Source organism: Schistocerca gregaria, chromosome 7 (genome assembly GCF_023897955.1).
Source record: "Schistocerca gregaria isolate iqSchGreg1 chromosome 7, iqSchGreg1.2, whole genome shotgun sequence".
Classification (NCBI taxonomy): Eukaryota; Metazoa; Arthropoda; class Insecta; order Orthoptera; family Acrididae; genus Schistocerca; species Schistocerca gregaria.
Window position 1 is genome coordinate 160,645,213 of NC_064926.1, and position 14,645 is coordinate 160,659,857.

Here is a 14,645-nt window from a genome sequence, read left to right on the forward strand (position 1 = left end):
ATTCCCACTGGCGTTCTAACCTCTACTAGTATAGGCAATCATTCATTACGCCATTTTGATAATACAGACACTCTGTCACCTTTCATGCAATAAGCACTAACAATTATTTACAAGGTGTACGTGAAAATGTTACTCTTCTTTAAATATTCATGTATACGACGTACCACCTACCAAATAATAGGTAATTCCGGTTATAAATCACGGCAAAGTATGTAGATGAGTGCTTGTAAGGTGCGAAATTATAGCCACCTTACACAGTTTTGCACTTCTCCTTATATAACCATTCTTGCTGCACAGTGCACATTAACTTGTTTGGTTACTGTAGGATATTGCCTAGAGGGTCGTGTGAATTGTAGAAGGTAAGAGTGGAGTGGGGGTGTTCGGCTGAGGAATGGTAGCACTGTGTATGTGTGGTTTTTTTCTCATTATTTTTCCAATTTTTAAATAAATTTCAGAAAGATTTTCAGTATTTTGTCAAGTTCTGAATTAGTGAAAATACTGTTCTATAGTTATTCTTTTTTTGTACGTTCAGTTTTAAAACGCGGATAATATCTGCTGTCATCTGCATGACAAACATAATTCAAACTGGAAGTGAGCAAGAATGGCTGCGATTACACTGCGCAACGGAATTAAAGACTCAATTTTTCGAAAGTCGGTTGTTGTCTCCTACTGCCACGCATATGTGTGAAATTTGCCTCAAATGTACCTACTCCCTTCCTCTGTAAAGGTGCAAAAGCGTGTCGTACTATAACGTCACCCTCGGGCTCGACGGCGCTTCTAACCACAAGGTATCGTCACACCCATAAAAAGTCCATGTGACGTGTAAAGTGCGTTAATGACGTCATATTGGCACCAAATTTCACCACAGTTCTGCCCGCCGTCACCGTCGACGTGTCGACAGTGGAAAGGTCGTCACAGCCCCTCTTACTCATATTTCGCCCTTCTTTTGGCTCATCTAGGGTCGAGATCAGAACGCGCTTTCTTATGGGTGGACTACGGAAACATTTCAGATACTCCTCCGCTCAGAATCGGCACGAGAATGGTTCAGGGGCTGGCGTAAAGGAAGTCAGTAAAACTATCCATTCCCTTGGTGGTAGAATGGTTTCCACATATTTCGCCGTCGACAAGACAGTTTGTAATATGATGAGCAAGACGTTCTCGACAATTGATACTCCTGATACATTCATCAAACTTAAATCCCTCCGAAGGACATCGTGGGCTAGTACTCCAATTGAAAATGATCTCACTTTTTTGGAGTGGAGAGTGACCTCAATCTTTGCTCTGGTGTGCAAGGTGCGACCACGAGGGTCTGTTTTCCTCGGCCACTCACAACAAAACCACGTGATTTCAACGCTGGGAGTCGCTGTTCTCTGTTACATTGCAGAGTCGTCAAATGAAGAGGTGATATATGGGTAAGAGGGGCTGTGACGACCTTCCCATCGTGTCACACGTCGACGGTGTTGTTGGAAAGAACTGTGGTGAAGTTTGGTGCCACTTTGACGTCATTAACACACTTTTCACGTAACATTGACTGGTGAGATCCGGCCTGTTTTTCGCATGTTACGACACCTTGCTGTTTGAAACATCGGCGAGCCCAAGTGTGAAGTCACAGGGCGCTCCCCTTTCCTGCCATTACAGAGGAAGGTTGTAGGCAGCTTTCAGCAAAATTTCAAACTTATGTGTCTCGGTGGGAAACAGTTATGGGCTTTGCGCCCTGTAGCAGCAACATACTTAAATTTACATTTTATTGCACACTCATTTAATTGTAACACTCGTCTGGAAAACATTGAGACACATGGAATAGAATTGCGAACTCTATCAATTGTTTGCATGCAGGAAGAAAAAGCTTTTATCTCTCACTTAGGATCACTCAGTGCCATGCAGAAAGGCCTACGCCCCAGCAGGCTCAGAACTTACCACTCACGTACACGAGGTTCACCGCCGTTCTCCTCAAGCGCCAAGCAGCTCTACTGCATTACACCACCCGCAGGTCTTTTAGCCAGTCCGAGTAGAATATACGAGGTGTTATCCAAAATTTTCGGGACTGGTCCTACCATGTGTTGAAAACCTTACCTTTGGACTAATAGTGACCATCACTCTCGAAGTAGTTCCCATCTGCACGTACAAACCAGTCCCAGCGCTTCTGCCACTGGTCAAACGTTTTCTGGAAGTCCTTTTTATTCGAGGGTGTTTATCACCACCAGCGATGCTTCTCGAATCCTCTCTAGGGTATCGAACCGAAGGTCTTTCAACTTGAGTTTCAGTTTTGGGAATAGCGCGAAGTCGCAAGCTGCCAAATCTGGCGAGTACAGTGGTTGGGGTACAACCGCCATGTTGTTTTTTGCCAAAAAGGTCCTGCTGAGCAAGGATGTGTGACAGGGCGCGTTGTCGTGATGCAGCAGCCAGTTCCTTGGGTGGGACGTATACTTTGTGGACAATTCCCTTGGTATCAAGGAAAACGATGATCATGCTTTTCACTTTTCTCTTCACCTGTCTCGCTTTTTTGGGTCTTGGAGAGCCCAGGCTCTTCCACTGGGACGATTGTTGCTTTGTCTCTGGGTCATAAAAGTAAATCCAGCTCTCGTCGCCAGTGATAACCCATACCAAGAAGGTTGGATCATCAGATGCGGTGTCGTGAAGGTCCGTGCACACTTCAACACGCTGTGCCTTCTGATCGGCAGTCAACATCCTTGGTACTTGTTGAAGTTTGGCAACAATGTCTGGCGTTGTGCGCCTAAAGGCCCTTCCAGTGTGAGCATCATCTTCGCCTTCTGTACGGCCGGCCCTGAACCGAGCATTCCACTCAAACACACATGTACGGCTCATGCTCTGTCCCCCAAATACTTGTTGAATCATTGCAAGGATCTCCGTAGCACTTTCCCCGAGATTCGCACAGAATTTTATACACACGTGCTGTTCTGATCCATCGTAAAATCGCCTCACACCAAACACAGAGTATTACAGAAGTTACTGTTGATGTACCACATCTCTGAGCTGAAGGCGACTCCGCACACTGACTCATCAGATATGCAGCTCTCGTCACCAAACGGTGCAAAGATCTACTACTCCTACTTTCGAGATGGCAGCACCAGTCCCGAAAATTTTGGATTCCACCTCGTAGGTGAGCGCCGCCGGGAATTACATGTTACAAGCTCTCTGCTTCCCTACCCTTATACCTGCTAATGCTGGTAAATATGTGAACAGGTAACTGCTGAATAATTTGTAATCTATGTTTATGTGTGGTAGTTCAGCAAACAGTGATGCCACTTATAAATACTGTGACGAGGTACATGAATAAAGGTAGTTTCAATCCGTCTGTAGCGTACAGTGACCTACCACAATAAACCCATAACACGAAGCATATCATAAACAGTCTCCAAAACGAATAATTCAATCCAAAATAACATACAAATAACGAAATCCGAAGGATACCAGCAGCCTGGTTTCAACCAGCTGAGATGCAGGGACTGCGACTAAATCTACATCTGGGTGACAGGCAGATCGTTTGATAAAAGATTTAAAAAGCACGTCCGACCATGGAAATACAGTACGTACTATTGCTACCCAACATTTTCAGTCCACCTTAAACAGGAATATCACTGGCCAAGCATAATAAGAAAAGACATGAGCATAATGAAAATCCATAAAATCAGACGTCTGACGACTTTTCAATAAAACTAGCGAATACAGAAAACAGTGACATACAATAAAGACCTTCTTCATGACCAGGTAAATATTGCAAGAAAAGGGAGGGAGTAATAATAGAGTTTAACGTCCCGTCGACAACGGCGTCTTAGAAACGGATCAGAAGCTCGGATTACGAAAGGATGGACGAGGAAATCTGTCGTGCCCTTTTCAAAGAATCATGCCGGAATTTGCCTGGAGCCGTTTAGGAAAATAGCGGAAAACCTAAAACCGGAGGGTCGAATGGGGATTTGAACCGTCTTCCTCCCGAATGCAAGCCTAGTGATAGATATTGGGAACCGGTCGCTAGACAAAATCATTCAACAAACCACGTACAAAATAAAAACTTTTCCACATCCCTCTATCTCTGTCTGTCTCTCCCTTCCTCTTTCCGTCTTTCTCTCTCTCTCTCTCTCTCTCTCTCTCTCTCTCTCTGTCTGTCTGTCTCGCTCTCGCTCTCTCACTGCCCTTTTTCTCCGTCTCACACCAGCTCACTGTTCCTTCCTCTACTAGATCTTCTGCAACTCCTTCAATTCACTTGCATATTAAATGAACGCATAGAAGATAATGAAACGACGAAATACGCGTATGACATGCCACACATGAAGCGAACATTTTTAGATAAAATGAAAACCAAAACTAGCGGGTGAGTTGGCAAAATAATTCACGCAAAGACACGTTTAGCCAGAATTATTCAGAGAACGCAGAGGTGCTATATCATGTCATGTTACTGAACGATGCGTGGTGCTACAAAGCAGTCTGGAATTAGGCAAAACACAGTAGTATCAAATGAGGAAATATCTCCGAAATGTGTAAGCGAAAGGAGCTTTCTTTGTGCGACAATCGATCAAAAAATAGAGTAACTAAACTCACACCTCAGTGACTTTGGTAACGAACTTGGATCAAGAAAGCAATCAAAATAGTAAATAAGATCTAGAAAGGAAGCCAAATAGGAAATATGTTCCTTTACAAATGTTATATATCAATTAATCGAAACGCGTTTTGTGAAAAATAAACACATTTTGTTGTTGTTGCAGAGACGTATTTAAAACACACTCAGTAATCTCCATATTTAGCTGCGTCAGCAAATACATGCAATGAAAGCTGCACAGGTCTTCCCAACATGAACAAAATCTGTTGTTAGACAATTGACTGTAATGTCGCGGCCGAGACAGCCTTCACACTTGAGAAGTCGGCTATGAGTGAATGAAACTGTCGGTGAACGCAGTATCTAGCATACGAGCCGTATCTGCAACACCACCCCCGTCGACATATGGCTATCGGTGGACGCCGATATGTGCTCTGAATCTTTATCAGAAACGCAACGTGCTGGTTACAGAGACAGGGAGATATGCCAGAACAGAACAGAATAAACGCACCACAATGACTGGCAAACGAACCTGGTTAAGAGCTTTCTCGCACGTAAAGATAAAGAACAGCTGATTCCGCACCTCCTTTAAATAAATACTGAAAACATTTACCATAATAATGTACAGATAAAACGATATTTTACGTTTGTGGAAAAGGAGACGGCATCCGTCTACCATGGAAACATAAAAGCAACTGCAAACCGGGGGTGACCATACTTAGTACTTCCTGCTATAGATGGGAAGAAAGCCGATGGACCACTATAAGACGAAGTAGATGCTTTATTCATCGATGACTATGGGAAAGATTATCCCGGTGGAATCTTTTATAAAGCTGAATGGAGCATTCCCATTGGAATTCTGAAGTGATCAGAGGTAAAACAGTGGGAGCTGAAGTTTATGTACAATTCGCACAGAAACAAGATTGCAGATATACGAGTCGACGGGTGAGAAAGGAATACAGAAATTTAGAGATAAAGAAATGGGAGAGTATTTGTGTATCCCCCATTTTATTCAGTCAATACATTAAGCATGCACAACAGGAGGTTTTGAGTTAGCGACTTTTTCGGTAATCAGAATGCCTTCGGTCCGAGGTTCGAACCTCGCAACTAATTAAATTTTGAATAAAACTCATAAAAATTGATGGCCGAGGACTTCCCGCTTAAGAAATCACTTTCAATCAGCCAACGGCCTTGCCAAAGAGGCTGGAGGAGCGGATGGACATTCTGGACACTCTCTTTCCCTTGGGATGCGAATCTGGCCCTAAGGGCGAATGAATCAGCAGAGATCAACGGCATGAGATTCAGATGGCTATGGAAACAACTGCATTAAAGGCACAATGAGTACCCACAGGACTTGTGGCCTGTAATCGAAAAAGCGTCATGATCATCTGTTTAAATGGTTCAAATGGCTTTGAGCACTATGGAACTTAACATTTGAGGTCATCAGTCCTCTAGTCTGAGAACTACTTAAACCTAACTAACCTAAGGACATCATACACATCCATACGCGAGGCAGGATTCAAACCTGTGGCCGTAGCAGCAGCGCAATTCCGGATTGAAGCTCCTAGAACCGCTCGGCCACAGCGACCGACTTCAAAATTATCCATACATCTCTCATTGTATAAGTTTCCCCTATTTTACTCAATAGTTATGTAATGATCTGTTTGAAACTCTCACCAACGGTCGATTGCTTCAAGTCGGAGGGGTCATACACTGAAGGGAAAAAAATCACAACACTAAGAAAGGGTCTTGCGCCATAAACGAAGTTACTAGGCGTGTTGCTACATCTGAAAGTTGCTGTCCATTAAAATGTCGTGCCAGTAGCCTAAGAGTGCTGGTAGTGGACCATGCTGTAATGATCGTCAGCGTTAGTTGACTTTAAGATTGCTTGTAGTGAGCTGATGTTAATCAAGAGTGCCTTTAAGGCCAAAAAGACGCCGTTGTCAGCATCTCACTGAGTGTGACAGACGTTGCGCAATAGGGCTACGAGAAGCTGGAGACTCCTTGTGCAATATTGCTGAAATACTTGGGAGGATTGCAAAACCGACACCTGGCACATATACAACACAATGGATGCATTTTTGCATGATTACATTGAACACTCTTTCGGCTACACCTGTTATTACTTTATCAGAATTTCACATTAGCAATTTCTTATCTCGCGCTTTCATTAACCTGCAATCTTGCAATGTTGATCGCTTAAACGTGTTACCCGAACAAATGTATTCCCGAAATTTCATTACTCTACATTAATTATTTCTTTGGTATTGCGCGATTTTTATCCGTAAGTATATATACTCATTTTCCTGCTTTTCTGTAATTTATTGTGTTAATCTGTAGTTCACAACCAATAAGTTATAGTCAGAATCCACATCTACTCCTAGATGTATTTTTGGAGTAAAACCTAGTTTCTTAATCTCATTCTCTCTAAGGCGTATACAGCCGCCTTTCGCGATTATAAAACCAAATGTTAGCTACGATTAAGTTTGCACTCTGCGCAAAATTCAACTAGTCTGCATCATCTTCTTTCTACTCTCTTTCCTACTACCGAATTCTGATCAACTACAACAATTAAATTTTTATTTCTCTTAACGCTCTGAATAATTTCTTCTATTTCATCATATATTCTTTCTCCTCTTCATCGGTTATGGTCCTAGTCGGCTTATACGCTTGTACTACTGTTGTGGGTGTTGGATTTGTGACTATCGTCGCCACAATAATACTTCATTATGCTGTTCATAGTTGATGACCGACATCCCTATTTTTATATTCATTATTAGAGTATTTTTCCGAAGACACGTGATACCTCTCAGGTCTGGGGCTATGTAAATACTTGACAAGAAATGCGCAAAGAACGCCCAGAATGCGCAAATTTCAAGAAAATTCTGACAAATACAAATCTGGACCTAAACTTTAAAGTACGATTTGTAAGATGCTACATCTGGTGGTGTACTTCTACAGATTATGAATAATGGACAGTAAATATGTCAACAGCAAAGAAAAGAATAGTCTTTAAAACGTGGATTTATCGCAGGATGCAAAAATAACTAACACCGATGTATTTTTACGAATATACCAACAGCGAAAAGGTTTAAGAAACAAGAAAACTGCAAACCCGTGACATGTCTTGGGGAACATCAAATTTGTCGTTCCACAACTGATACTAGAAAGTAAGATCGATGGTCAAGGGAAGGGCGAACGTCGTTCGCAGGAGAGCTTCTGTAAAGTGTGGAAGGTAGGAGACGAGGTACTGGCAGAAGTAAAGCTGTGAGGACGGGGCGTGAGTCGTGCTTGGGTAGCTCAGTTGGTAGAGCGCTTGCCAGCGAAAAGCAAAGGTCCCGAGTTCAAGTCTCGGCCCGGCACATACTTTTAATCTGCCAGGAAGTTTCAATCAGCATCGAAATTAGGCAGTCAGGCCATTGCGCGCGCTAACTGAAGAGGCCCGCCAGAGACGGTGTCGCCAGACCTGTGCTTCATGTAGTTTCCTAAAACCGAACCAGACAGTGATTTTAAAAAAAAAGTGGACAAGGTACGGTAGATCGAGAGCCAAAGGTTGAGCAGTCTCCAGAGCTATCAGCTACTCTATGAGGACAACTGGCACTAATAGCGTCTGACGGACCACTGTAATCTACGCTCTGATTGGCTTCCATCAATGATAATTAACTCTGAAACGGAGCTACGTATCGAATTTTTTTCTTGACAATTATTTCTCAACACAACCTATCTTGCAAACACTCTGAGAAGCTAAACAGACTGTTTCTGACCATCTTGCAGAAAGTTCAATGGTGACCTATTGTTAATTCCTTGATTTGGGGCATGCAGCCCTGCGAGTAAAAATTCTTTCGCTGATATCTGGGCCGTGTATCATGCGCCCATCCTCGTAGTAAATCTACCCTTGCAATGAGCACAAGGGTGGGCGAAAGATATGCGGCAGAATTACCTGTGGAAAAATTGGCATTTGTGCAGATGCATGCGCGATATTTAAAAGGTCACTCATTACCACATAAAAATCAGATACTGTATATCAAGAGCTAGTTGGTTCTTCGTAATATTATTCAAGTGTCGCAGGACTGTCTCAGAAAGATTAAATATACCCAGAGGAAAGACGCTCTAATAAAAAGCACTGTACGTCATATTTGATTCTATTTTATTGCTAAACCTCCGACAACTGACGGAACATATTACTTTAATACCAGCACCGCGTGTAGTGATCGTTAAAAAATTAGAGCTGTTTACGATTACAGATTAAACCTGAGGTTCAATATCCATACTATTACCTTACTTTCTGAGCAGTATATTTGGCTGTTCAATGGCAGGAGATTTACATGGAAAAATAATGAAATGTGCACTAAAATTACTCTACTATAACAAACTGTTTTAAATTCAGCGGTAATGAAAAAATTTCAATTACATCTTGCTCTTTCTTGTAACTATCGTTGCACACTATTTTGAGCAAAAGCGGTGTACGATATAGGTTGATTTGGAAGTAATGAGATGAGGGTCGCAAAACTCACGTTGTTCCTCGAGTTGACGTCGAGTGGCTCCTTGAGTACTTTGCGGACTCCTTCAGCGTCGTTCTTGATCACCGCCTCGTGCAGCATCAGCTCGTTCTTCAGCACTGAAATCAAAAAGGCGACCAGTGTTGGAGCATGTCTTATCTCGAGGTACCGTTCATTAAGTCAGTCGTACGTGTTAAAATACTGCATTCAGATAAAAGGTACCATCTCACTAGGTAGAGACAATATATGCAACTGAAGAAAGCCTTCTGTACCAGACTTATTCACTGGGGCATTGAATTTCAGAATCAACTAAAGCGTAGTATCCTATAGCAATATTTCAATGATTCACAACTGGACTCTGTTAGCACGTACAACTGCGGGAATGTGAAATGGAATGATCACTCACACTCGATCGCAGATAAAGCGCATCACATTTATAGGACACTGGGAAAATCGAGTTTTTGATTCATTATCTCGTTTCAGTCATATGGTTCACATAAGCGGAAGTATAGGTGGAACCCAGTTTCAAAAATTTTCAACTAAAAGAGGGATTGTCAACCATCGTGCTATTAGAGAAACAGTTCACGAAAGTCTAGGGTTCGTCAAAAAGTTTTTGTGTTTCGTCAATTGATATACAATCCTAAGTCACCTAATTATAAGACGAATGCTTTCTTCCAGGGGAGCTAATCCAGCAAGGTATGCAGCAAATTATTTATGAATTTATTCCTGTAAACATGTGTGTCCTTAATAAATGAATCGTGCAGTTAGAGTCCAGTGCTGATTTAGAGAATCGAAGATATGTTCTAAGGCGCTGCAGTCATGGACTGTGCGGCTAGTCCCGGCGGAGGTTTGAGTCCTCACTCGAGCATGGGTGTGTCCGTGTGTTTGTCTTTCGGATCATTTAGGTTAAGCAGTGTGTAAGCTTAGGGACTGATGACCTTAGCAGTTAAGTCCCATAAGATTTCACACACATTTCAACATTTTTTGTAAGAGGGGAACACCTTAATCACGTTTTCGATACAAGGATACCGACTAGCTGACTAGGATATGTTCCAGTGGCTATGATGGGACCTAATCGACATACTAACTGGTATCATTGGGAACTGGAATTACTGAAACATGGGCGAAAACTGATGCGAGCACTGCTGGGCCATGATTGGCTGTGTTTATATCTCTCGACATACAGGCAGGGTCCTGGTAGGTTACTATAGCTTACCACGCATGGTGTTATTTGATTCCATTTTGACAATATGGAGCTCCTGCAATATCAGTATTGACTAGCGAGTGAAAGAATGTTTGGACCAGTGTACTGGGGGAACTGAAGCAATGGTTTTAGGCCATGGGATACGCAAAGTTTCGTGCCTGCACCTTGCCTCGCTAGCTTGATCGTTGTACAGTAGTTACCTGGACCACAGAAGTCCAAAGGTTTGTAATTTCTATTTATTCACGAATATTAATCAGCGTAACTGTGCGCGCCGAATATGAGTTATTGGAGGTAGATGAGCGGTTAAATAGCTTCAAACCGTATACAGTAAGATTTATCAGAGATGTAGCGAAAGTACTATGGGCCCAATATAACTTGGCTCTTTTCTCGTAGTGAAGGAATATGTGGAAATCAGATGACTTCGGGCCAGTATTGAAAGTTTTCGCCCACTGCCAGCGTTACCTGTTAAATAATACAACAGGCCTTCGGTGCCGGCAGAAATTTTTCAGGAAGATTCAAAAATTACCATTTTCTTTTTCATTAATTGGGTGAGCTTGAAAACGTGTCGTGTCCCAAGAACCATATCTGACATTATTTTCAAGTTATATTACTCTGATAGGTATCTAACCGGTAAGCGTATTTCAATAGTATATCCAAAGTACATATTTTTATAATATTAATATATGTTTGTCACCTTTTTGGTTCTACAGTCTGAAATTACAACTTCACATAATTAGATTTAAAAACGTAAACGAGCTTATATTGTCTTCACAGACTGGGGAAAAGCATCTGATGTTATCTGGGAAGAGATGTATGAAATGCTGTAGAAAACAGGTCTAAAACACAAAGGCATTCATGTGATACTCAGCTCCTATAAGAACAAAGTGGTTGTGATTAGGAATTTTCATGAGGGACAAGAAGCAAAACTTACAAACGGCGTGAGATAGGGGTGTGATCTCTCCTCTTTCATTCAATGCTTCCATCCTGGAAACTACAGACCAAATTCGCGAAACTGCTGATGCGGGGATCAAAATAAATGGATAAAAGACAGACATTTTGCATTACGCAGATAATATTGTTGTGGTCACGGAGACGAAACAAGATCTAGAGATGATCCTCAGCACAATGGAAAGCATTTTCTGTAATCATTGTTGTAAGGGAATAGATAGGTGAAAGACTAAAGTTATGGAATGCAGAACTGAAGAAAAATGTGAACCTCCAAGAAGAGACATTGGAAGAATTAGAAGTAACACATGAATGATATAAGCTGGAAGGAAATTGTGAGTAGACAATTGCAGGCCAAAATCGCATTTAATTTGAGAAATAACTTATTCACCGACCAGAACACCAGTCTCGGAATAATGAAGTGTATCATGAAAGCATTTTTTTGGAGTGTGAAACTCGGATAATATCAAAACATGAGACAAGGCGGATAAAACGTTGGAGATTTCGTGCTACGGAGGGTGATGAACATCAGCAGGAGAGACTGAATTACCTGTCAGCAGTGTAGAAGAAAACTGATTTCTGTTGAGTCACATCCAATCGGGAAGACACAGACTCATAGGACACATTTTAAGATCCAACAACACCACTGAAACTATAGCTCTGTTTGAGGGAAGGACTTGCCGAGAACGACCAGGGATATCGTACATGCATCAAATTATGAATGGTGTGGGACGCACTACATCTGCAGCAATGAAGAGAAAGGAGGACGGAAGAGGGCCTTGGGGTACTGCTGCATGCCAAACTCAGGACTAAACACGAAGAGAAGATAATTAAATCCAAGGTATCCATTACGTTACAAAATAAAGTTAGCAACTATTTTCAAAAATAATTTACTCACACTTCAATAATGTTAGGCTGAACTCACAACTGAAAACCAGAAATGTGAAGAAGAAAGTCCAAGTGATTGTGAAAATCCTGTTGGACTTCAACACAAAGGCCAGATGAATACCTCTTGAAGCGCCTTAACAAGGAAAAATCTTTTCAGTTGGTTTATTCAAACATGACGCGATCTACAACAAATTGTTTGTGTATAATACTTCACATTAACGATGTTTTGCACGTTCTACTTTGTTGTATCATGATTCGTATTTACGATGTAGACTTGCAGAACCGAAATTAAACATAACGTATTTGGAATGGGACACATCTTTCTGTTGGTTAGGTACAGTTTAGCCCAGGGACAATATAAGACTAGATGAAAGTGCGAAATCTCCGAAAACCAGCCTTAAATCGACCTGTAGAACCAACTACTTGCAGCCTAGGAGAGTACCAACGTAACCCTCGTCTCTTCAGTTTATCTGATTGCTGTGCAGCACGACAACTGGAATACACAATTCGTAGGTTTTGAGACTGCATACGTCACTGTGTTGCATACATAGATTTTGGGACTTTCTGGGGAATCCTGGAGAGCACATTTTAACTACCTTGAAATTTTACACTTCTCTTCCTCTTTTCTAGTAAGGAAAATGATTTTTTTCTGTTATCGACTGATGTACGTGAAATTCAGTACAGATATAGATGCCTACAATATAGCTTGGCTGTATTCTGTAGCTTATACTAAAGTAGCTCTGTCGTGTGCATCTGAATGCAGGATCAAAAAAATTATTCAAATGGCTCTGAGCACTATGGGACTTAACATCTGAGGTCATCAGTCCGCTAGAACTTAGAACTACTTAACCCTAACTAACCTAAGGACATCACAAACATCCATGCCCGAGGCAGGATTCGAACCTGTGATGGAATCCGCGCACCAGTGCGTTGTGTTGGCTTTTTCTGTTGCTAGGTAATGGTTGAATAAGGAAACGGCCGACAAAAGTTGATGACATTATTTATACATGGTTCTGGAAGGCTTCTTATGAGTCTTGGCAGCACATCTGCGGTGGAAGTGCTGCAGCCGGCCGCGGTGGCGGAGCGGTTCTAGGCGCTGCAGTCCGGAACCGCGCGACTGCTACGGTCGCAGGTTCGAATCCTGCCTCGGGCATGGATGTGTGCGATGTCCTTAGGTTAGTTAGGTTTAAATAGTTCTACGTTCTAGGGGACTGATGACGTCAGATGGTAAGTCCCATAGTGCTCAGAGCCATTTAAACCATTTTGAAGTGCTACACTGGCAAGGAATTTCCCGTGAACAGATTGAGAACAAGGAAATACGAATATGTACCGGTACACTACCGGTCAAAAGTTTTCGGTCACCCATAAGAAAAGTTATACACTTAATTTCAGTGTACAAACACATATATGGTTTAGATTTTTACGTCTACAAAGTATTCACCCTTTGACCTCAAAACAGCTGCACAAATTTTTGGAATTCTGGAGACAAGGTTTTGTCTAGTCCAACGCATCTCTAAATTATTCAACAGATCTTTAACTTTCGATGACCTCAGTTTTCTGACCCATCTGTCCAGTACTTCGTATAAGAGATCAAGAGGGTTTAAGTCAGGTGACTGACTTGGCCGACTCATATTCTTCAGTTCTCCACATTTCTCTTATCTGTTGGTGAACCGTAGCGAGTTGGCGCTAGTGTAATTTTGTTCATGTATCGTTGAGATCGATTGTGGTTCAGCTAAGCTATCTTTGGTTTTCGCGTGACTTATCTTCCGGGTTGGCGGGCGAAGCAATTTGGTTGTTAGCCTCCGACGGGTAACCCTCGAGATCTCGTGACATTCGCTGGGAGACGAGTGTCAACGGCTGCCGAACGAGCGTGATCACCCTTATATGTTGTGGTGTGAAACTGGTCGGGAGTTTTGGCGACATGGGCAGCTTGGAGATAGACGTTCTGTGACTTCTCTGGGAACACAATTTGAAGTGAAGCGGCGAAGCTGTCGAACGCGCTCCTTCGTATTGTGTACGTGATATGAAGTAAGTGGTCGTAACTGTGTTTTGTTGACCGACGCACTCAGAGGCATTTAAATTTTATTATTATGTTGAGACTTTCATAGTCGAACTTTAAGATGGTGTGGAAGAGTTCAGTTGGCCTAGTTTAAGCGGTGGCCGTTATTTGAAAGCTTCCTCGGGAGTTTTACTAGTGCTCTGTGTTTCTTGTAATCAAATGATTTTATGTTGGCGTTTTCAAAGCCTGCACTCTGTTAATACACTTGTCCATGCGTAAAATGCTTAAGTTCAAAGTTGTGAATTTGTCAGTAGTGTAACACGTTCCTTAGATACATCGAGTCAAAGGTTCTGCCGAGTGTTTCTATGTTTCAGAGTTATTGGACTGTCTTTGTGATTCGCGCAAAAACCTTTGATTGTGCCAGCGCCTTGGCGGGGAGTGGAATGTCATCCGCGCTCAAGGCCTGGCAGTGTCTAAGAACCTGGTCACTACCTGGAGTTGTTCACATACAGCCTTCCAACGTTTAGTATTTATCTTCCTTCCACCAAGCAGTGTTAA

At 42.2% G+C, this 14,645-nt stretch overlaps 1 protein-coding gene across 6 annotated transcripts in view; it reads right to left on the reverse strand.

Annotated features, from left to right (window-relative positions):
- The window catches only part of LOC126281896 (ankyrin repeat and death domain-containing protein 1A-like), a 713,288-nt gene that overhangs the window by 354,703 nt on the left and 343,940 nt on the right, over positions 1-14,645 (reverse strand). For all 6 annotated transcript variants that reach the window (XM_049981216.1, XM_049981218.1, XM_049981214.1 and 3 more), the window contains exon 3: positions 9,067-9,170. In XM_049981216.1, the coding sequence (XP_049837173.1) occupies positions 9,067-9,170 (104 nt within the window). The remainder of the gene's footprint in view (positions 1-9,066; positions 9,171-14,645) is intronic.